The 25,952-nt window shown below is 36.7% G+C and overlaps 1 protein-coding gene across 2 annotated transcripts in view; it reads left to right on the top strand.

Moving 5' to 3' along the window:
• DOK6 (docking protein 6) overlaps positions 1-25,952 on the top strand; it is a 360,407-nt gene that overhangs the window by 291,131 nt on the left and 43,324 nt on the right. For both annotated transcript variants that reach the window (XM_028102963.2, XM_088019411.1), the window contains one exon: positions 2,240-2,357. In XM_028102963.2, the coding sequence (XP_027958764.1) occupies positions 2,240-2,357 (118 nt within the window). The remainder of the gene's footprint in view (positions 1-2,239; positions 2,358-25,952) is intronic.

The following is a 25,952-nucleotide window of genomic DNA, read 5'->3' as shown; positions in this document are numbered from 1 at the left end:
AAGGAAACAATAGAGGCTGATTCAGATGAAATTTGTATGGAGGAAATTCTCACCTTATTTATTTCCAGGAAAAAAAAAATACGTTTACTGTGTTTCCATGATGCTTAAGACTGACCATTTGGAAGAAATGTATGTCCCAGAATTTAAAAAAAAAATAGAAAGAAAAGCAATTTGGGAAAGAGGAGTTAACCACTGGTGACTTATTATATGCTAATAAACAAATATTAGGAAAAAATAAAGGGTAGACAGAAGTGTGATTAATATGAGATTCGCTTTATGGATTAATTGGTGTTTATTACTGGGCATTGCTCACACTAACTAAAGATGCTGTGTGTTGAATTTAGTTTATACCTCACATGAGAAATTGGCTTTCAAGATGAAAGGCTTTTTGTCCCAGTGATAATTACATAAAATGAGCCTTGCCTCTATCGCTTACAGTCATGGATATCCAGTGTGTCTGTGGGTACCTTCTTCGCAGGCATAGCCCCACCCACAGAGATTCTCCCAACTGTTAGGTCTGGGGTAAAACCAGAAGTGTGTATGGCTAAGAAGCACCCCAAAGATTCTGGAAAGCACTGCCCTATTATAACCCAAAAATTTGGCTTCTCCCCCAGAACCCCTACCTACCAACCATGGGATGTTCGTACAGTTAGTACATCTATTTTCCCAATAAGAAGGAAAATTTTGAAATGCACCAAATTTTGAAAAATATAAAAGTTGGTTACAATGTTTGCTACTTGGAGGCATCTTTTTAAAAGAATACCTTCAACAGGGCTAGACTTTTAAATTCACTGAGTAGGGCACGTGAAATGTGAAATCAAATGTGAAATCAAATAAATATGTTCACACCCTTTAGCTTCATCTTCCATTAAGTGTGAAAACCTCTTAGCTTTATAGGGCTCTGAAGGGCCTGTGACAGCATATCAGGTGCTTTCCTGACAGCGTCTTGGAGGAAGGCTGTTCACACCGGATGCAGAATATGGCAAGTCTCAGAGGCAGGGCGTGCAGTGGGAAAGGGCCAGACCACGGGGAGTATACAGGTCTCTGAAGTTAGGCTTGACAGACATGATCTTTCCCGCTCCCACTTCTGCCGAGTGTCAGGTATTAAAAGAGGAAATGTGAGGTTTTATTGATTAGAGGATTGCCCATTGCCTGTCAGAAAGTGAACATTTGCTCAGATTGCATCAGAGAAATGTGTACTTAGACCATATAAAATTATTTCTGGATATTTTTTTTAAACCTGGTGTGAATCAATAAAAATATATTTCTCTCTCGAAAATGCAATGTAAATTATTGTTCTCTTTGAACTAATCATATGCGTGGGCACCTGAGTGACAATGTGTTGATCTCTGGGGCTAACGTTAAAATTTATGTTTCCAGTAAGAACATATGCCACACTTTCAACACAGAGCTTCTCAGGGAAAACACGTTTTTAATATGTAAAATATCCTATTGCAGGAGCACAGAAAAAGATCCATTTGAGAAAAGATCCATTGGGTAAGGGTGGGAGGAAGTGTCTGGAAAAATTGTAAGACACTGAAATGGGTGAAGAGGATTAATGGTGTCTTGTGTTGGGCACCATTTGGGAGTATCTGTATCTGAAAGCACTTGCACCTCCAATCAGAGTTATTTTATAGTTCAATAAATTGCAGAGAGCTGATAGTAATGCAAATAATTCTTGTTCATAGAAATGCAAATATACTTGTCTGGTGGGTACAACTGGTTATTATTCTGGCTGTTTACCAGCATTCCTGATTGTCTGTATGCCCTTTGAATTCTCCTTGGAATCAGTTGTACTATCTTTTTTGTTCCTTCTAAATTAATGAATGAGATCAAATTGTCTACAAGTGTTCATTTCATATGTTTGGAGTCATAATTTTACTTTTTTTTAAAAAAGTTAACCTTAAACAGCAAATTACACAGGTATCTGTTACAGATTCTGTCATATGTCCCCCAAATTTAACCCTCAACTTATTTTTTTATTAAGATTTTATTTATTTATTTGAGAGAGAGAGAGAGAGAGTACAAGCAGGGAGAGTGGGAGAGGAAGATGCAGACTCGCTGCTGAGCAGGGAGCCCGATGTGGGGCTCGATCCCAAGACCCTGGGATCATGACCTGAGCCGAAGGCAGACATTTAACCGACTGAGCCACCCAGGTGCCCCAACCCTCAACTTCTAAAAGAGCAGATTTCATCCTAATATTTTACATAAAGCCTGACACATCTCCTTTTTCTTTTAGCTTCAGACAAGCTTGACTGAGCCAATGACGTTATCCAAATCAATATCTCTTCCTCGTAGCGCGTACTGGCATCACATCACTCGTCAGAACAGTGTTGGAGAAATCTACAGTTTGCAAGGCAAGTAACTTGAAAATAATAAAGCAGCACCTCCATTAGCCTCCTACAGGTGGGCCAGGAGTCATGCAAATTGCTTTGCTTGCTTTTCCTCCTTTTACATTTATCAGCTGTCATGGGCCACAGTGGGAACTCTGAGATTTACCGTGGCTTTTCTAAAGCTATCACTTCATAGACTCATGGTAGAAATTATCCCAAAAGTCACTAAAGGCTGAAGACCCTATTTGGCACAGGAACTTGACTAGGACATTATACAAAACATATTATCAAAAGCTACAAGTAGCTGGTACTGGGGTCTGTTTCATGCCGTTTTACAAAGGATTTCTTTCTTAGCATCCTTTTTTCTAAATAGAATTAAATATCCATTCAGGAGGCTGATTTGAGGCTCTGTAATAAAATGCTACATAAACCTACTCACAGAAGTCTTACGGTTTATCCAAAACCTTGACATAGAAATAATTCTGGAGGGTGCAAGGCAGGAGACAAGCGTGAATACTTTGCTTCTGTGTATTTCCTAATGATGAATGTATAATCAACTAAAATGGGAATGGTTTACCAGATGAATCAGATTGATAGATAGCAGGTATTTCATCAAAAGCAGCACAAACCTCAGCTTTGGCATTTTTTTTCTCCTATTCTTTCCCTACCATATTAAAATGAATAATCTTATCCTTCAGATAAAATTTTCGGCGACAAGCAGCTGACCAAGACTGAAGGAAGTGGGAACTTGGAAAAATAAAGCTAACAAAACACATTCATCCAACAAAGATTTTTTGAGCACAATAGATTTGAACATAATAGGCACCCAATAAATATCTGGTGAAGGAATGACTGGTATGACCTTCAGCACAGTTAGGCATTCAGAATGTTTTACCATTCATACTTTAACTTTTGCTCATATTAACAACACTGTGTTTCAACAACAACAACACAATGTTTTGGTGACAAGGAAACTGAAATGCTGCATTTCTAAAGCAATCTTTGCTTGCCAGAATTTCCAAACTAGACTAATGGAATTTGGTCAGTGGGAATTAATGATTAAAGGTATATTCTGCAAGGAAAAAGAGAACAATTTTAGTCATTTGTTGATGACAATTGCATTTTATATTTTAAATGAACCCTCTTATGGGTAGTTATTACCTTTTTGTGTTGTTTGTTTTCATGAGAAAATCTTGAATAGGATAAGGAGTAGAGGATTGAAGGGACTCTTGACAATCTTGTGGATCAGAAAGAGGAGACACATACCTCGCTCTTGCTTCCTTCTACAAACGCCAGCAACCACACGCTAAAACTGAGTCATGATCTTGGGATTGGAAATAATTAGAAAATACGCTTTTAATGTAATGTTATTTTTATTTAAACATAAACCTATATATGAAATGATTATTGAAAAACAAAATTCAACTGAGTAAATTTTACATATCATATTGGCTTTATTCAGCGATTCATGAGCAGACAGCATGTCACCCAACAGATAGAAAAGAGGTCTGAGGAGCTACATATAAAAGACTTAAAGGCAAAGGGAGCAGGGACAAGGATGTTCTACTGGCCAAGCATGGACCTGGGGTAGCGATGTCACTTTCCTTTAGGAGATGGCAGGAGTCTGTCGGACTGATGACCTCACTAGACCAGGTAGTTCCCACTGATTGGTTTAAAATTCTTTTTCTGGGAGAGATGAAACTGTAATTCAGTTATGTGCTAAGTCTCAGGTGGGCGTTATGGGGCTTAGCCTAAGTGACTCTATATTGAGCCTGTTGTCTTGTTTTTAACAATATCGATATTTAATGAAGTAAAAATAAAACCATGGGACATTTTCATGAGGAAATACAAATGAGCAAATTTCTAAGCAAAAAGAAAGTCAGATGTTAATACAAATAAGTTCAAAAAAGGTTGGAGCCAATGAAGTGATAACTTTGGGTTTTGATAAGAGTTTGTTCTGTAATTCCAGCAAATGAAAGATTGTTGTTTTCATGGAAGTGTGTGGGGAACTTTTCTCTGAAAGGAGAGCTGACATTTAGACTGATGCACAACATCAGAAATAATTTCATATGCATCCAGCAAAAAATGCCAGAACACATTTAAATTTCTCAAAATATCGATGAAGACTTGCAGGGGGACAGTGTTGACTTACAATACAATAGAATCAATAACAGTTTGGACACTCTAGGATCTATCTCACAGATACTAATTTCCACCAAAGGTAAGGATTTAAATGCTCTATCAATTATGATGAACAGTTTGCCTGTAAAGTCTCAATAGCACATTCTTCCTTGCTTGATTGTTGTTTTGTGTAACAAAGGAATATGCATCGACTAAAGTTGAGTACTACAAGTCCAATAAATATAGAGTGTATTTGATGTAAACTACATTTCTCTCCACTGTGGCTTTATTTTTATATCGTATGCTTCTTAGAGCAATATGTTTTACCATTGTACATACCCCTCATTTTATGGTTATATCTTAGAGAGGGAGATATAGAAAGATGGATAGCTAGATCATCAGTAAGTAGATTATATAGAGATACAGATATAAACTTGTTAGTGATGCTTTGACAAAGCTGATATATTTTACTCTCCTTTTGTTCTCTTGAGACAGTCAAGGCAAGCAGAGGACAAGAGTCTTTTGACCATAGTGTTTTGTTGTTGTTGTTGTTTTATTGGTGTGTAATTGGCACAGGCTTCACCCTCATGGAATCAGGGCACGATAAAACTACCAAAACAGGAAATAAAAATGGAAAAAGTGAGCCTTAGACCCCCTTCTTCATACACATCTGCATTTGTTTTCAAGAAACTACATTTGAGCATTTGAGGGCGCCTGGGTGGCTCAGTTGGTTAAGCGACTGCCTTCGGCTCAGGTCATGATCCTGGAGTCCCGGGATCGAGTCCCGCATCGGGCTCCCTGCTCAGGGGGGAGTCTGCTTCTCCCTCTGACCCTCCCTCCTCTCGTGTGCCCTCTCTCTCTCTCTCTCATTCTGTCTCTCAAATAAATAAATAAAATCTTTAAAAAAAAAGAAACTACATTTGATGTTTCCAATCTGAGTTATTTTATAATTCAATAACTTGCAGAAAGCAAAAGGAGAACATAGTCTCATTTTCCAGAGTCAAAGGAAAAATGGGTGATGGTGGGTGTGACATCGTCAAGTAAACTGCAGGTAGCATTGAGGAATAAAAATGTGTCTTTAGAATTTTTCATCGTATTTTCTACATTCTAACTGTGAAGCTGAGATCAATATGAATTAAATTCAGCAGGTTTTCATTCAGAAGGTAAAGGGGAAAAGCTTTCTATATCTAAAGCTTCATAGAATGGGATTCATTAAGAAGCAGCGCATGTACTAGAACTGAAAAAATATTCATGGTGTGAAAACAAATCTATTCCACATTATGACATACCTATAACTTCAATTGCCTGTCACCCTCAAAACTGTGCTTGCTCAGGTTTATTGGATTCATTTCTGTCATCTGTTCTATAACTATAGAAGCGAGATTCTCTCTAAAAGACCAATGTATCAATACTGACATCCTGCATTTACTTTAATGTTTGGAAAAGAAGTGCAGTATAATCTACTAAATCTCTCCATGCTTCTCCATGGTGCTCTGAAAGTGTAAGTTTTTCTGGTTTCTGTCTTGTGCTCTCTGAAGTCAAAAGACTAACAAAAAGAATAATTCGCTTTAACAAGTACAAGTTAGCTAAGGACTAGGCAGCTACTATGGAAAATCCCTCCCCCTAAGGGGCTTGTGAGAGACTGGATCACATCACCTCTTCTTGCAGAAGATGTGAGTAAAGACTTTTTCTGTTCCCGATTTTTGCCAGATAATAAGGATGATTAGTTTGTATTAGAAAGTAATTCTGTTTCTATTTCTCTGACTTATGCACTTATGAAAAATGTTTGCGTCACAACACGTTGTAGAGATGCTACCTCTAGACTTAGGGAAACCATTTACTTCAAGAGAAGGAAACATGATTTTGAACTCTTGACTCAAAAGTAAATGCCACTTGTTTAATATTGCTAGAATTGTGATTTTGGTTCGAAGACCTTCAGCAGATGTGTCGAGAGTATGAGGAACACTCAAAAAAAACCCAAAAAGGTGAGAGGGGGTTGGGGAGGAAAAGAAAAAGGAAAAAGAAACAAACAAAACCCCATAAGGAGTTTAGAGCTTTTCTGTGGAAGGTCATCACCTTGACTTGTAGTCACTGTCCTCATAACTATATGACAGATTGTGTAGCAGGGTCTTTAAGTCAGGATTTGTGAAGACGGCAAAGCATTTATTGAAAATGACAAATCAATCTAGTAAAAACCACTGATGGTCCCAGGCTCACTGCAGGCACTCATCGAGCCTTTGTTGAATGCAAAAATGAATTTAAAAATGCATTCGGAAGGACAAACTACCTTGTCTCCTCCCTGAGGAAAATTCGCAACTGTCCTACAGAAGGAATCATCATGTCTGGCCCTACACACAGCCCACCCTGTGCACCCATCTTCCCTTTGCACACCCTTTGGCTTGTCTGCTTCTTGCTTTAGGATTGCCCTGAGTCCACAGATATTTGCTCCTGCTGGTCTTTACCTGGTAAACACAGATAGCGCTATGAGCTGCCATCTCTCTGTCCCCATAACCCGAGAGCTGGCTTTCAGTCTTCCACCAGCTATACTGACACGAAGGGGGGACAAGAGTGTGGGCTGAAAACGGTCCCCTGATTAGTGGGCTTTGGGACGTGTGCTATCCTTACATTTTCCCTGATACATATCATCACCTATTTTTACACAAAACTATATGGGATATACTGTGACTCGGTTTGGAGCAGCTTGAACAACCTCACTGCATCAAAGGTGGGGAGGGTGCCGCTTGTAAAAGTGGTAACTTTTGGAGTTGTGCTTTCATTAACACTGACTAATATGCACCTGCCAACTCTACCCTCTCTATGTCAGCAATTAAGCTGCAGACCCCCCGAGTCAGCACAGCGCGCACCTGATTACACAGAAGGCAGTTGACGCTCACCAAAAGGGCATCGGTGGCTCCAATTTCTCAGGACAGGATGCAAACAGGCCATTAGAATTAGAGATAACCTTCAGAAAACAGTAAATAGAATTCTGACATAGATTAGGGAGGTAAACCAAAGGATTTACTCACTCTTCACTTAACTACGACCCTCTGTCCTTTCCTGCCCATTCGGTTTCAAGTTCACACTGTTTGTAAATCATTTCCACTGGGACCTTCTGTTTAAATTTTCATCATAAGATGTTTTCCAAATTGCAAAGCTAATAAAAGCCTTGTATAGCAAGTAAAAAAAAAAAAAAAAGGAAAGAGAAAACTGCACCAATGGTAAAAGGAGCCTGCGTATGTTCAGTGTTCGATGTGTTCCGTCCCCGCAAGTGGTAGCAGCCAGATGCCTCACACATCCTCCGGGAGCCCCAGCCCGCTGGTGGCCATGTGCCAACAACCCCCAACACATCAGCCATTTGCCAGAATCTACACTTTCTAGTAAACCTTCTTTATGAGCAGTTACTGCATGTCCTTCCCTTAGAAGCGTAAGGCAAAGACAGCAAATGCCTCCCTGGATATCAATTTTTAGAGATAAATGAATTGATCGCTCCCCAAAATAGACACCATAAAAATGCTCCGAATGTTCTCACTGTGAAATATTCCTCCCACGCCACAATCATCCATAATCATTTCCTCTTCCATGCTCCCAGATGTTTTTGTATAACTTTAATATCACGATGTATTTGTTTATAAACCCTCTTCCTCCATTCGTTTGTGAGGTAGCAACTTCAGATGATCTTTATCCCCATAGCTCAGCCAAATTTAGGGCTCCATTGTTGTGAAGAATCGCCATCTGTAGGTTAAAATATTGAGTTTGGGAGTTAAATAAACCTGAATTTGAATATCAACTTACCACTGCTGAGTTGTGTGGCTTTGGGCAATTTACTCATCTTTCTAAGCCTCCTTTTCTTCATGTCTAAAATGAGGATAATAGTTCCTCTCATGGCACTTAAATGAGATCATCCACATTAGGTGTAAACTTTCAATAATTATTAACTATCGTCAGTATTTCCACTAAGAAGTTTCTTTCTCTGACCAAGGAAAGTATGCTCTCCTATTCTAATATTTTCTAGTATTTACTTTAAAATATTATTACAGAGTTTCTACTATAACGTGAGGAATTTTGTTTTGTTCTAAAGACTTTATAAAAGTCCAGCTTTAAGAAATGGTTTCTGGCTTTTACAGTTATAGAAAAACTAAATCTAACTCTAAACCTAACCTTTAGTTTTTAATGGAAGATAAAAAAAAAAAAATGTCAAGCTTAAGTCTTCAGCTATTTGTTTTCTTCCCATCGGTGAGTTTAAACAAGACATTTATGCCTCAAACAGATGCACCCCTTCTCCCAGGCCTTACAAGGCTCAGTCCAGGTAGCCCAAGGAAAATTAGACCCTGTTTGTCAGGCCAAGAAATTTCAAATTCCTGGAAGGAATTTATTCAGCTCAGTGCAGAGGAAGTGCCCCCCCCAACCTCTCCCCCTCCCACCCAAGATGTATTCTTGCTGATCAGCCTACCCTGACTTGGGGAGAAGCCTTTCTGAGAAATTTCTTCCTTCCTCCACTAAGGTAGACTAGTTTTGCTTGAGCCAGTTATTCCTCAGTTTATTCTCTCTCGGGATGCATTCTCTGGCTGGACTAAAGGTGAAAGGCAAGATTTAGATTGTTAATTAGGTTCTACTGACATAGCACAACACAAAATCTAAAGACAGTGCACAGTGTAAAATATAACAAGTCAGCCATTTAATCACTATTTACCAGATACATAAAAGGAGTAGAGAAAGATAGATAAAGGTAAAAGACTCAAGACTTACCAGATGTTATATAGGATTAGAGTAATCTGCCAGTGGTTTATTAAAATAAATTGCTTCACGCTTTCAAATTCAAACCTAAAATTGAAATTTGAATTAAACCTGAAACCTGGTCTCTATACTTGATTTTTTCCCTCAAGCTTCCCCCGCCCAATTCTTTTAAATATAGTAGGTAACACATTAAGTTCAATGTTAATCAAACTATCATGGAAAAAATACATATTCCCTTTTATTCAGTAGCAAATAAACCTAGTACAAAATATTAATTCAGGGAAAGGTTAATAGAGCCATGACTGAAGCTCAGCTGTCTTTGTTATGTATGTAAGTGCATGTGCACCCACGTGTACACACATACACAAATGTTTGTGCATACGCACACACACAAACACACACACACACACACACACAGAGAACCATACTGGCTTATTGCTGTGTATCCATAAATTGTACCCATTAGGCTACACATCACAAATTGTAAAATACATAGAAGAACCTACAGGGGAAAAATGTTCAATTATATTTTTCTCCCTGACCTCTGTTTCCTGTTGTTGTTTTTGTTTTTGTTTTTGTTTTTTTAACTTTAGCTCTATCTCCGGCCTTAAAAGTAACACCCTATCCCTGGTTACAGGCTTAATAATTGTATTTCGTCTGTTTTTTTTCTTTTATTGTCCTTTGTCTGCCAAACAGAGAAAACAGCATCCTGAGACTTGGTAATGATTGGAGGATTAGAAAAGATAAGCAACATCAGTAATTAGTATCATTGAAATGATACTTGCCAGAGAATAAACTGTAGAGTTCATGTAGATTTAGTCCTGCACGTGACCTTCAATGAAGTTCTAGGACTTACTCTACTGCCCTATAAATAATAGATGCGGATTGAAAGTTTGCTGCTACAAACTTTAAACATCTGATATTTAAAATCTAAGAGCATGGTTATATAAGTTTATATAAGAGAAATTTATGTTAGGAATTAAAGACTTGTGCATATGTGTTAATGCCTATATTTAACACAGGAAGAATAGTATAGTTTGGGAGTATTCTTAGAAATTTTTGATTGCCATTTCTATATAATACTGGTTTGGTAAGGAGATTAGGATCTTCATTTTATTTTTCTTAAACTATTCATAATACAAGAAGGAAGAAGTTCAATGCCAAACTTTAAGTGATAAGTCTTTAACACATATGCTCAAAGATAAAAGATATATGACCTTAAAACAAAAACAAAATTTCTTACTGACAGCAGAACTCTGTGAGAGAAATTGTTCTTATCTTTTCATTCATCAGAAAATGCCATTCTTCCAAATGAACTTGGCAAGTGGCTTCTCTGGTGTGCGATTGAAGAATGGCCATTGTCCGGGGCCCTGTCATACGCACTGTAGAATTCTGTCTGTGTTCAAAAGAGATGTTGGCTTAGAACGCCCTGTGTGTGTATCTGTAACTGTGATTAACACCATCCTGATTAGTGGAAACTTTTCTTTGAAAATAGTTCGTCATCCATGAGTTCATTTATAAAATATTTTGAAGTTGTCTAGGTTTTTGATAGTAAAATGTAGTAGTATTCTTAAATGCACACACACACACACACACACACACAACCTCACATTTTTTCCAAACAAACAGATGAAGGAAATCCTAGAGTACGATCCATTTTATTTTCCAGCATGCCGCTACATTACGGTTATAGCTTCTTCAGGGCACATTAATAAATTAAAGCATGTACAAGTGAAAATCACAATATGCTATTCGTTTATAAACTACTACCTATTTCCTGGACTCAGCACTGACTCCATCCCTCTGAAGTCATGAGACACCAAGAGTCCAGAAATCAGAGATGTTATTCTCGCTGAGTAATTCACAGTCACCTACCTGTGTTTAACCACATTCAACAAATACCCAGGGGGAAATAGCCTCACTGGTGTCAACAGAGAAATGCATGGTCTGAGGCACTAGTGAGGAAGTGTAACACGTTCGAAAATTCTTTATAGGAAGGAGAGGGATATTTTATTGCACAATCTGCTACCAACAAGATATGATGCTACCTAATTTCACAAATATAACCGTATATAAACCACACACTCTTGAGAAGGTAGATTGTTATGGATTCAGTTTTTATAGATGGAGAAAAGGCAATATCATTGTCCACTTATTTACTGAGCACTTTATACCATGTCGTGATAGATGATCTTCCCAACAACTGTCTGAAGTAGGTCCTATTATTGTCCCATTTTACAAATAAGCAATATGCCCTCTCCCTCTGCGTCTCCTCCTCTGCTTGTGCTCTCTCTCTGTCAAGTAAATACATAAATACAAATAAGGAATCGGAAATGCAAAAAGAACTTGCCTAAGGTCCAAAAGTAGTATTATCAACCCACACAGTCTTAGTTTTTCTAGCCAGAGGGCCACAAGGATAGGTAAGTTATGTAACTGCCCCAGGGGAACAGAGTGGAAGGCAAGGTGGAATGAAACATTCAAAAACTCTAACTCTTCTGCCCAGTTACATTCTCTTTGAACCATAATCAAGGTTTATAAGAATTCTTCCTCTGAAAAGCAGGCAACAGCTATTCTCAAATGTGCTTTAAATGAGACAACCCAGATGGAAGCCATCGAGGCAATTTGTGGAAAATCCAGTGTTCAAAGTCAGGTTCGATATGGCTTGGGCACTGCTTTTAAAAAAATTTCATATAAAAGCCTCACTTCTTTTGTGGAACAATTTAAAGCACATTGCGTATGTAAATCAGTTGGTTTAACTCCTGAGAGTTGCTATTACTTTTCATTATTACTTTTCAAGTTTTTTAACTAAGTTTTACAGCAGGTTCAAATGTGTCTCCCTCAATTCCAAATTCTTCAGAAATGTCTTATTTTGGAGATTTCGAAATCACTTTCCCAGGAGCAAATCCCTTTTATTTCAAGCCCTTTTCTCCCTCCTGAGTATTTCCTTCTCTTTTCTTCAGGCATTCATGCTGACATGCCTAGTCGCCTTGTTGTGTTGTTAGTTCATGTGGTTTCCATCACAAAAGTGTAAATGTCTTCTTAATCAAGCTTCATTTCCCTTAAATAAGCCATTTTTGTGTCTTCCATTGAAACTTGATTTTTGGGGGGATTATTTCGGAAAGCCTGCCAGAATTCCAAGGAATGAATACTTGACATTTAACTGAAATTAATATTCAAAAAATTTTATTGCAAAATAAATACCTCCGCATTAAAAAAACCCAAGACATGAAGAAATACATGGATAAAAAGTTAAAAATCACCACTAATTCTGCCATATATTGTTAACCTTTTAGAATATAAGTATAGCAATATAGATAGAAATTGAGATAAGATTCATATATATTTACAAAATTAAGATCATACTTTCTATGAAGTCATTGGTTATATTTTTAAGTTGTATATTATATTAAGAACAAAGTCTAATTAAGTGATATTTAAGGAGTATATAATATTCCATTGCAAAACCCTAATTTATTTAACCAGTGCTCTCTTGTTCAGTATGTACATTATGTGCTTTTTACTATTCTAAACAATGCCGCAGTAAACACATCTGTATATAATTCTTGATTACTATAATATTTCCAGAAGTGGAATTTATATCCTTATTTTTTCATCAACGTTTACCATACTGTGCCTAGGCTTAGGGGATATATCTCATTTACAGAGAACAATATAGATGTGGTTTCCATCCCTAATATACATCCAGTCTCATAAGAAATACAAGTGCATATCCCATCTAGCAGAGATAGTAGTTTGTTCACTTATTCAACAACTACACATCAAGTTGCTTTTATATGCTATTTCTATGTGGTTGGGGACACAAAGATGAAGAAGAGAAAGAAGAGACTTACACGCATGAAAGTATATGCCAATAATAACCAAGTAAATAAAATAATAAGCAGGTTAAATTCAGACATTGATGAGCATTACAAAGAAGGTATATCAGAATCATGACAAAGAAAGTGAATTGGCCATTAAATTTCCTGTAAGAAGTGATATTTGAATTCAGGTTAGGATGTCAAAAGCAGATGAGCCTATAAAATTTTGAAAAAGAAATTGTAGGCGTAGACAATGTCATCAGGCAGAAGCAAGTCTGGTATATTAGAAGGAAGAGAGGTACATCTGGATTGGGTAGAGCACGGGGAAAATGGTACCCATGGGCAATGGTGAGTAAGCAGGACTAGATGACGAAGGACCCCATAGCAATCCACAATAATGGCAGTTATTGGCTCAACCTAATCATTCTAGTTTTATATGTGAATAATCTCAAAGGTTCCCAAAGGAATGTTTCATCAAAGGTTCAGGAGTATTACATCTTCCTGCTGGATCATTCTCTTTTATAATTATCAAATGCAGTAAAATTCTTTATCCAAACTCTGTTTTGCCTTATCTTCCATTTACTTTCAGCATTTCTGTGTCATTATAGATGTTTTATGGTTAAAACAGGCTGGACTTTTAAAACTCAAAATATGTGTTTGTTCTTTTATAACAGGAAAATTCAGTCATCTTTATTTATTTTGATTCTACATATGATGTTTTCCACTCTTATTTTATTATTTTGGTTTGTGATACTATTTATTTACTTCTTTCCCCTTCTTTATTTTAGCTACTTTTAATCACATTTTACTTCCTCCCCCTACTTGTTTGGAATTACATATATTCTCTTAATAGTTAACTTAAATTTTTAGTATATACACTTTTTTTTAAAGATTTTATTTATTCATTTGAGAGAGAGAGAGTACAAGCAGGGGGAGTAGCAGGCAGAGGGAGAGGGAGAAGCAGGCTTCCCGCTGAGCAGGGAGCCTGACACGGGGCTTGATCCCAGGACCCTGAGACCATGACCTGAGCTGAAGGCAGATGCTTAACTGACTGAGCCACTCAGGTGCCCTTTAGTACGTGTACTTGACCAAAAAGTAAAAACAAATGTAAGGTATAAATGTAGTTCCATTTCTCTTTTTAATTCCTTTCATATTTCACACTCCTGTTATCTGGTTGGTTGGTTTGTTTTTTTTTAAAGTAGGCTTCACGCCCAGCATGGAGCCCCATAGGGGGTTTGAACTCTCAACCCGAGGATCAAGACCTGAGCTGAGATCGAGTCAGACACTTAACCAGCTCGAGCCACCCAGGCGCCCTCATGTTATTATTTTATTTCTCTCTTCTTTTGAAAACACTCCAAATTTAATTTTTAATTCTATTATTATTTTTATAGTTAGTGCATATTAGATCTACCCGTTTGTTTCACTGTTTCTTTGCTTCTGTACTTCAGTCCTTATTTCTGAGTTCAAATTCTTTTTCTTTAAATCAGTCATTATTTGTTTTCTTCAGTGAGCATTTTATGTTTAGCAACATCCATGTTTTGCAAAGACGAATTAATTTCATCTTTATTCTTGCATGATATTTCAGTTGGTTATGGAGTCCTTGGCCATTTGAGGATAGTCTCACCATTTTCTTGCTTCATTTCCTGCATCTGGCCTCATTTCTTGAATGACATTTTAGCTAGTTGTGGAATTCTCAGCCACCTGGAGAGTCTTCTATCCCATTACACTCTATGCCGTCTCATTTCTGTCCAGATGTCTGTCAGTCTAGTTGCTCATCTTTCGTAGGTTAACTGTCTTTTCTCTGCTTTTAGAAATTTCCTCTTGCATTTGGAATCAAGCAATCTTACCCTTATGCCTCAAACTATGAATTTCTTTTGAATTTTCTTGTTGGAACGCAATATATTTCTTCAACCTGACAAGTCCTGTGGTTCGTTTGTTCTGGATAATTATCACTATTTATTTAAATGTTGTCTCACTCTCCTTTAGGAATGATTATTAAATTTATGTTTGATATTCATGTTCTGTTCTATGTAACTAACAATATTTTATACGTTTCATCCCTGTGGTATCTTTGTGCTGCATCTGAGTGATTTCCTCTGATCATACAATTCACTCTGGATTCACTCTGCAGCTGTATCTACATTACCACCTCCACCATCATTGATGCTTTTAATATCTAAAGACTGTAATTATTTTGTGAATTTCATTTACTCTTCTTTCACAATGGCTCATTCTTTCCTTGTGATTTACATTCCTCTTAAATATTTTTTTTTTGCCTTTCATCCCCTGAGAGTCTCTTCTATCTTCTAGAACACACTTTAATCCCTTTAGAACTGCTCTAGCATCCATGTTCATTCTGTTATCGTGACTGCTGACTCGGGGTCTTGAAGAAACATTCACTGGGCATGTTTTAATATCTGATTATGAACTCATCTTCAGTAAGGATTGCATTTCTGTGATAATCTAGTTGCCCCAGGAATGAAAATATTCCCCCAGAGTCATTTCACGTTGTTTATTAGGTTGAACCAGTTGGAATGGCCACTGTTGTAGGTTGTTACTTCTAAATAACAGTAATTTCATGTGGCTCAACCTAAAAAAACAAACAAAAAAAATAAATAAACTGAAAACTTGACAATCATAATGAGTTTTTTTGAGTAAATACATTTGATAAAAATTGTTAGATAATATGAAAAAAGTTTCTGAAGAAATAGAAAAATGAACAACATAAAACAAGCTTGAGCAAAAACCAAAATCAGAGAAAACATATCACTCTTAAACATCCATGGAACAGTAATGAAAAATATGTGAGGTCACAAAGTGTATAAAATAATCATAAGCCCAAATATATGCCATGTGCCCATGTTTTCCTATCTTAATGTAATAAACATAGAAATCAATAATTAAAAACCAAAAAGTCCTATAATTTTGGACTTTAAAAACCCATCTATATGATCTTGAATCAAAAAAAAGAAAACACACAATAAGGGAACATAGAAAATATTGGAAATTTAAGATAATAAAAACACTACATCAAAACTTATAAGACAGCTAAGTTGGTAGTTAGAGGAAATGTTATGGCCTTAAATATCTAAAATAGCCTTAAATATTTGGAAGAGAATAGGGATGGAAAGTTAATAAGCTAAGCACTCAACAGTATAGGTTCGATGAGGACAGTACCAAAGAGAAAAAAATTCACCAATCCCACATATAAACGTGGATACAAAATGCATCAGCATGGCCTAATTATATTTATCCCAGAAATGTAAGGATCATTCGACAAGAAAATATTAGTAAATGATCTCATATTAAGAAACTGAAGCTAAAATCTATGTGATGTCCTCAATGGGTGTAGAAAAGTACTTTTTAAAATTCAGTACTTTTTCATAAAAAAAAAAAGAAAACCTGCACTCTAGGCTAGCAGGTGATCTTTTTCACCTGAAAAATAGCCTTTACCAAAAATCTACTACAAATACCATTTCCTGAAATTTAAGAACAAGTCAGGAAGGTACTCTATCATGATCAGAACAGAAATAGAGATTTTTAAAACATGAATATTGGATAAGAAGAAATAAATTATTTGAAGATAATATCTTTCGTCAGAGAAAATCTAAGATGAACCACAAATCATGGCATCTCCACCGACAGAAAACGGCACACTATTTTTACTGGAGGAATGAAGGTAAGAGATAAACACAGATGAATAAACACAACACATATAAACACCACACAAGGAATTTCAAGGCATTATTCTAAGGGAAAGTGGCCAAACACGAGTCCATTGATATGAAATTCTAGAAGAGACAAAACTACAGTTACAGTGTTAGTAGGTACCAGTATTAGGGGATGGGATGGTTCAGAAAGTTATGCAAACAAACCATTCAGATGAAATGTACTCCCATAAAAATCTATATAAAACATGATATCAATTTCCTTCACTCCTTCTGTAATTATCATGGTTCTTTAAAAAGAGGGGAGATATTCTAGTGGTAATATATATTAATCACTATCTTGCAAGTGAATTTTTCTTAACACATTTATTTTTATAACTATTAAGAAAAATGTCTTACAGAGGATAACTCTAGAATTAGCGACTTTTTAATAAGTGATGCAGTCTCAAATTCTCAGATTTATCTCATAGAAGTAAACTTTTTATTAATTATATTAATTTTAAATCTAATATTCTCACTAAGTCCTATTATTTATGCTGAAGTTACCCTTTGATTTCTATGTACATAAAGTACTTAGCAAAGCACTTTTTCAGCTAAAATTCCTTAGTAAAATTTCTGACATCACCACCCTCTCTTTTATCCAAGCTTGCAACGCATCAGTCATGTTCAATTCTTCTTTACCCAACAATCAGTTGATTCAGTACTGTTCAATGAGCATTAAATGCCAACCAAATGCCAGAGCTGAGCTAAGCTCTGGAGATACAAAGACAAATCAGAGCCCTTTCCTGCCTTGGAAGAGCTCACAACGGTGTGCGTCTGCCTGGTACCTTATTGACTCTGCAGTACTTCTCATGCTAACCTCTGTTGGCCATTTGCAGTCGTCTGAATTCAGCCCAACCAATCCCAGCCCCCTTCGGTCTTCTCTTGATCTCTCTCGTCTGCCCTGTTCCAGTGTTCTCCCCGCAGCCTTCACTTCAGAGTCAAAGTGACCTTTGCAAAGGCCAGGTCTGATCCTGTCATTCCCCTGCTAAAAAACTTCAGTTGGAGACTCCCAACAAACAAAAGGGGGTGCACTAAAACTCTGCCTATTTCCCCAGCCCCCAACTCTACTGAAATGAAGAAGCAACATTAAAACAGGGGAAGAACATTTTCTCCTTGATAATAATGGGAAACGGAACCTTCATTCTCAGACTATTAAAAATTTCTGCTAAAAACAGTACCAAATTTTAGTGAAGGATACGCAAAACTGGAACAAATCTTTCCAGCCTTTGGTCAGGGTCTGAATTCCCTCAAATGCACATAAAGACTCTCAGCAGTAGGATTTTCTTTTAAGGAAATGTGGGAACTCACACAGGAGAAGGAAATACTGAACAATCAGTCTTTGGGAAAGAGAGGACCAAGGAAGCTCTAAGATTCAAGGAGCAAAAACCATGCCATCACTGTCGGGACATGGTAGCCCCAAGCCCCGCTGGTCTGTGTTCATCTCTATTCAAGAAGGAAGAGGGAGAAATGGGTGAAGGGGATTAAGAGCCCACCGAGTAATTCTTGGAATCGTTGGATCACTATATTGTACACCTGAAATTCATGTAACATTGTATTTTACCTATACTGGAATTAATTTTTTTTTTTTAAAAAAGGAGGCTCTCAGTCGCAAATGCAACCTTGCACGCACACATCCTATGAGAGATTGCCTCCTCAAATGGTGCACTCTGGGCCAAAAGAAAAGAGAAAGTGAGAAGCAGCCCCCCATGGGGTGCAGTCGGCTAAACCAGGTGGCACATGAGATGGGGCTACTGGGTAAATGCACTGACACACCATCCTAATTTTCTTGGAGTCTCAGATTACTAGGCAACAGAAGCCCCTGGGGTGAGTCAGAAAGAGAAACAAAGACATCGAGTTTTGCAGTGTTCCGCCAGAGAGGGTGAACAGCAGTCATCGCTTGAAACACAAAGGTCTGGGAGGCTTTATAGACCACCCCAACCTCCAGACTTGGCCAGATGTCCAGTCAAAAGCGAAACCTGGACCTAGCACCAAGGACCATCCAGTTCGGTCAGTCTGAGATGACAAATCCAAATGAAAGGACTTCTTGCCCCTCATCTGTCGCCCCTCCCCACACTTCAGAAGAAAGATAAGCTCTAGAGACAGCTGTCTCATTCACCAACAAGCCAAAGCAGAAAAGCTTCCACACAGGATCTGTGAGTACACAATGCAGATAGTTTAAAGGAGAGAGAAAATTAACAAAGGGAAAATGAAGAAAAATTCTTAAAATACTTCTCTATACACTCAGAAAGTAATGAAAAGATGCACTCTTTGGAGAACAGTTGAAAAGAGTTACAAGAAATCCAAGAACAGAGAAGACAATAGGAAAGATATAAAGTGGGTTAGAGCCCTCAGCAAAGTAAATTAAAAGTAATGAAAAATCCTTCTCACAAATGAAACTATCTTATAAGCACTTAGGAGTCCAGTATTTGTAGTTGAAAAAGCCTGTAACAACTTCAGGAAATAATAGACATGGATAAAGTAACAAAGAATTGGAAGCAATTAGAAAGGGAAAATAATAGAATATGTGTATGACATATATTTTGCATATTTACCAGTATATAAATAACAGTATACACAAGTATATATGCCAAGTACAGAATTGAACAGACAGATCTTCCTAAAATGGCAAATAAAGACAAGATGTATGTAAAAATTTTGCTGAAATAAAGGAAGTCTTGGTTCTTAGCTCAGGTTCTCTGCCAAGATGGGTTGACACGTGCGAGTTAACTACACGGTGATTCCCAGATACTGGAGGAACACGTGAAAGAAACAACAGAGACCATCACAATAAATTGCATGAGAAGGACCCTGGAAGAAACAGAGACAGTGAGGAAAGCACACTAAAACCGTGCAGAGGAGCAAACTTACAGACAAGGCAATCAGTGCTAAAGTCGGAAGTTTGAGAACAGACCTGCAGTCGCTGTAGATCACATGACTGACCTAAGTGGTAACTGGATTGGTGACACAGGCACATAGAACAAAGACTGCTCCAAAAATGCAAGTAACTGCTCTGAGAGGAGAGTGGCAGGGATGGGTGTGAGGAACGGAGGGAGTGGTTAAGAGAACTCAGTCTTCATACTCCACAGCAGGACGAAAATCTGTAATGTCTGAACACGAAAGATCAGCAAATGCCAGTTGAAAAAATAAAATAAAATAAAACTTTTATTTAGGATTATGGCGGCAAATATCAGAAGAATAAGCCTAAAGGTCGTGACTGCTTCCCTGTGGAGATCCAGATAGCACTGCCTTTATTATTATACCATCTTTGTTTTTGACGGAACTTCAAATCCCGCCCCCTAAGCCACTGGGACTGGTGGGGAGCAGACTGGATAGAAGAGTTTTTCCTGGCTCAGTTCTGCTCTATTTGAGTGTGTTGTCAAAGTCATGGATCATCTGTAATTTCAAGAATTTTTAAATACAAAACTCAAAGGAAAGAAAGCACTAGATGCTTATTGCTTTCTGAATTATCCCCAGGCTCTTCTTGGATGACGGTTAGTACTTCACACTCTGGCCTCGCCTGTCAGTGCACATCTTCTTCCTCAAAAAAATCCTCTGTCAGGGATGTAGCTGTCCCACATGGAAACATATTTTCTCATTTCTACCCTTTTTATGTTATTGCTTCTACCACTGTCTTTTCCCCATCTCTACTTGGGATTTTGCTACAAGTCCTTCGAGGTCCAGACAAAAGTGCATTAATCCTCTTTTCCTCCATATAGACCCTTACTTGCTCACTAGATTTTCAGTGTAGACAGTATTTTCACCTTCCAGTACCTACTTGGCATAGTGCCTCACAAAGGCTTGTAAAACTGATGTTATCTGACAAAAAGCAGTATATTTCTGAGAAGAAATTTGGGTTTTGTTACGCTGCCATCTATTAAATTCTTACAACTGTGGTGCCTTGGGAGTTGTGCCATGGAAAGAAGTATCCCAAGTTATTTTGTCCCAAATTTGTAAGATGACAACAAAAAAAAATCATCAGTGCTTAAACGTGAAAATTGATTTAGCAGTAGCAATGGGACAGGTTTTTTGGGTGTGTTGTTGTACACCACACACTTGTTGTACACTCACACACATGCTTATGTGCTACTGTATCGGTTCATTTGGCTTCATATTTAGGAGGCTCTTCACTGGTTTTCCCCTTGGTAAATGATACTGAGGTTTGCAATGTTCTTCAGACCTCAAGCTGGATTCAACCTGGACTCAACCTTTTCTGTCTTGTGTTTTTTACATTTGACATATTTTTCATGTTTTCACATTTTTGTGAAAAATAATCTGAATCCAATGATAGCATCCCTTATTGTGCTGTAACTAGAAAAAGAAAGTATCTTAATATAAATTGTATAAATTATTGTATAATTGCATAAATAATAGGGCATGAAGCTGTGGACACACCTTTAGATTTGAAGAAACCAAAAGATACATAATATATATAATAATTTCAGAATACATATAATTCTGAAATCATAATTAGGAATTAAGATTATGCTTCATAACTAGAAATTAAGAGTTTTGGGTGGACACGCTCTCTTTTTAAATACAGTATAGAACATTGAACAATTGATACCTTATGCTACATATGAGAGCTTATTTGCTATGCAACTGAATCCATTTTAGGGGCAGATTATATATTAGAGCTGAGATTTTAAGTGAAAACCATGGATCGTGTTTTAGATTGCCAAAAGTGTACAGGATGGGAAATGTTCTGTGTTTCTGGTCTACTTGTTCTTCAATGGACACAAAGATGTGGCTATTTTGGGCTGTCTACTGTAGAGCCACATGTGGTAATTATGGGATTTCTTAGCCTAGTGAGGTCTCCACTGACTTCTCTGTTCACTGAGTGACAGGTGGCCATTTGTTAGAAAGATTATGGTGTCCACTTCATCTTTGCAATACCTGCACATACTTTCAGCTACCAAGAGAAAAGACTTTGAAAATAGTCTCCAAATTCCAACTGGTCATCTGCTTGTCCTCCTGAGACTGTTCAGAGGAAAATGTCAGAAGGTCATTTTCCTTGACAAATAATTTGTACTCTTATATGTGAGATTTTTTTTCTTTGGTACTATAAAAATAAGTTTTTTTAAAAGGGAGACTGAAGCACATAGAACTTTTAGTTGATAAGCTTGACTGTTTGATGTTTTCTCCTGTGACATTTCCTTAGATTTCTTGAAAAAAATATATACCCTTGGTCATATATCTAATGATACAGTACCTGTTTTCAAACTTTTCGGCATAAGGCAGCCAGATGAGCAAAGATGAGGGAATATGTGTCCCTAAAGAGTCTGAGGGAAAACCCAAATCAACCCAAAAAGAGCAAAATATCTTTAAAATCTTATCTTAAAAAGTTATAATTAATGCCTAGTCTCTCCCCCCACTCTATTTATATGCATTTTAGACTAAATATATTCAGCCTCGATGCTAAACTTGCTTCTTAGGTATCCATTACCTTTGTTCTAGTTCATTTTTTGAGTTAGTGGACGCTTGGCATCTGCAAGACTATTTCTGAAGAAATTGCTGAATTTTTGGACACCTCTAAGATATTTTGAAATCTTCCAATGACACAGCCCTCCCGGAACCACTAAAGAAACGTGAGTTAAACCTGGAACCCTCAAATCTCAGAAAAAAAATCTGTATTTTTGTCAAGCTCTTCTATTTTTTCCACTCCAAAGTGCTAACAGTCTTTTAGAATAAATTAAGGTAATCTGATCTCTCCTGGGTTGAACTGAGTGCCCTGAAATTCTCTTCACAAAACAGGTTAAGCCCCCAATAAAGTAGTAGAACCTCACACTACCAGTGCATATGCCAATAGCAGCTGAATCCAGAAATTTCCTAAACTCTCCCCTCACTTACCCGAACAATAGTTCAGCTCAGACACACAATAATGACTGATTTCCTACCAAGTGTAGTCACAACTTATAAGCACAAGCGGGCTCCTTGTAATGAGAAGAAAGTAGAGGGTTCAGGTCCATGCACCCTGTTTAGAGGAATAGAGGGATAAAATGGAAGTTTCCACTGTTATGTAACAAATAAAAATTAAGGAGAGGTGGAGATTCCAACATTAAAGTAATGTTAAGCATATGATCCATTTAAACGTGGCACTTAAACAGTGGGTAGCTATCCAAGGAGTCCTAACTGATCATTTGGAACACTGGCAAAAGTGGTTGGCATAAAATAATATGCAGTAGTGCAATTAGAATATGTAAATTGTGATCATAATGCCTCTTAAACATACCCATGTCAGTAACAGAATCACTACCAGGTAATGAAGGCAGACTATTTGATCAGAAGTAGCTGTCTCATTTTCTTCTGTAATATGTCCCAATTTGTAAATTAGGAGCATAAAATATTGGTTCTGCTTCCCTGTGTTTTCACTTTTAGCAAGGCTACCTCATAAAATAATGGAAATGTTTACCTATGGATAACTGAAGTACAGAAATAATGTGACTCATTATAATACAATACAGTGCATTGCTTCAACTCATTTCAACAAGGATAAAATGCTTTTAACAAGCATTTCCAATAATCATTTTCTTAAAACATGAGAGTAGTAACATATATTGTAATTTTTTACAGATAAATGATGTTTCTCTATTTTTTTGTAATTTATGTCAAATAAAAGCCAAGACCATATATTTGGCTTACAAACATAACCATAAAAGTCCAAGTATATATGACAATTGTGAACAATGAAAGTGGTATAATTTTTACTTTTCATATTCCGAATGCCTTTGCTCACTAGAGTGATTCATACTTATCCATAGTATGAATTTATGTAACTTTTTAAATATTTGTCAGCACATTATATATATATATATATATGAAATCTAGTTTTATAAGGAAACTGTATATCTTATAAGACCTTTCTTTTAATTTTCTTTTGTTCCATTTTGATCTTTCCATCCAAAAAATGCATATGTTACATTGGTACAGCTTCATTAATTTTTACAAATCACATTCTAAACAAGGAAGAGATGACCATTATATTTGCTCAGGGGTGTGTTCGTGTGTGTGTGTGTGTATGTGTCTGTGAGTGTGTATGTGTGATATAACTAGAATCAAAAACAAGGAAACTTAATTATTATCTCTATATCTTTTAATAACCAAACATAAGATAAGTTTTAACTTGTTGCCTTTTTACTGTACACCAGTTTTTATTTTATTTTATTTCATTTGCCACTCATTTTGTGATGGCAAAATTAAATGGAAAGATATACCATGTTCATGGCTTGGGAAGAATTAATGTTATTAAAATATCCATACTACCTAAAGCAATCTATAGAGTCAGTGTAATCCCTATCAAAATACCAATGGCATTTTTTACAGAACTAGACCAAATAACCCTAAAATTTATGTGGAGCCACAAAAGATCCCAAAAAGCCAGAGCAATCTTAACAAAGAAGAATACAGCTGAAGGTAGCACGCTCCCAGACTTCAAAATCTACTACAAAACAGTATGGTACTGGCACAAAAACAGACAAATACTGACACCAAAACTGGCGCAAATTCTAGACAATGGAACAGAAGAGTGCCCGGAAATAAACCCATGCTTTTACAGTCAATTAATCCACAACAAAGGAAGCAAGAATATACAATGTGGAAGACAGTCTCTTCAATAAATGATGCTGAGAAAATTGGACAGTTACATGCAAAAGAAAGAAACTGGACCACTTTTTTATACCATATACAAAAATAGACTCAAAATAGATTAAAGAGTTAAGTATAAGACCCAAAACCATAAAACTCCTAGAAGAAAACATAGGCGGTAAACTCTTGGACGTTAGTCTTAGCCATATTTTCTTGGATCTGTCTCCTCAGGCAAGGACAAAAGCAAAAATAAATAAAGGGGACTATATCAAACTCAAAAGTTTTTGTAAGTGGATGAAATCATCAACAACAACAACAAAAGCAACCCACTGAATTGGAGAAGACATTTGCAAATCATAATATCTAATAAGGGTTAACATCTGAAAATATATAAAGAACACATACAACTCAGTGTCAAAAAACAAACAAACAATTCAATTCAAAAATGGGCAGAGGACATAAATAGACATTTTTCCAAAGAAGATAATACAGATGGCCAAAACCATGTGAAAATGCTCTATATCACTAACCACCAGAAAAATGCAAATCAAAACAACAATGAGATATCAGCCCACACTTGTCAAAATGGCTTATTACCAAAAAGACAAAAATAACAAGTGTTGGCGAGGATGTGGAGAAAAGGGAACTTTTTTTTTTTTTAGGGAGAGAAAGAGAGGAGGGGGGCAGAGGAAGAAAGAGAGAATCTTAAGCAGGCTCCACACCCAGCACAGAGCCTGATGCAGGCCTCGATCTCACAACCCTGAGATCATGACCTGAGCCAAAATCAAAAATCAGACACTTAACCAACTGAGCCATCCAAGCGCCCTGAAAAGGGAACTTTTAAGACCTGTTGATGGGAATGGTAAATGGGTGCAGCCACAATGGAGAATAGTATGGAGGTTCCTCAAATAACTAAAAATAGAAATACAATACGATCGCGCAATTCCACTTCTAAGTATTTATCTGAAGAAAACAAAACGCTAATTTGAAAAAACATATGCACCACTATGTTCATTACAGATTATTTACAATAGCCAAGATATGGAGGCCACCTAAATATCCATCAGTAGATGAATGGATAAAGAAGATGTGAGATATATAGAGATGTAATGAAATATTATTCAGTCATAAAAAGGAATGACATCTTGAAAGTTGTGACAACCTGGATGGACCAAGAGGGTATTATACTAAGTGAAATAAGTCAGAGAAAGACAAATACTCTATGACTTCATTTAGATGTGGAATCTAAAAGCAAAGTAAATGGACAAACAAAATAGAAATAAATTCACAAATACAGAGAACAAACATGATTGCTATACAGGAGGGGGTGGGGGATGGATGAAATAGACGAAAGGACTTATAAGAGGTACAATCCTCCAGTTATAAAATAAATAAGACATGAGGATATAACATACAGCATAGGGAATATAGTCAATAGTATTATAACAGCTTTGTTTAGTGACAGATGCTGACTAGATTTGTTGTGACCATTTCATAATGTATATAAATATCTAATCATTATGTTGTACACTAGAAACTAATACAATACTATATGTTAATTATTCTTCAATAAAAAAGAAACATAAATTACTACCTCTATATTTTGTAATAACCCAACAAAAGATAAGAAACCACCAGTTTAAATATACACCTGT

The sequence above is a fragment of the Eumetopias jubatus genome, unplaced genomic scaffold (assembly GCF_037043125.1).
Source record: "Eumetopias jubatus isolate StellerSeaLion01/CBP00866 unplaced genomic scaffold, mEumJub1_p1.0 scaffold_16, whole genome shotgun sequence".
Classification (NCBI taxonomy): domain Eukaryota; kingdom Metazoa; phylum Chordata; class Mammalia; order Carnivora; family Otariidae; genus Eumetopias; species Eumetopias jubatus.
Note: the sequence above shows the minus strand (reverse complement) of the source record. Positions and strands in the feature narration are given on the sequence as shown.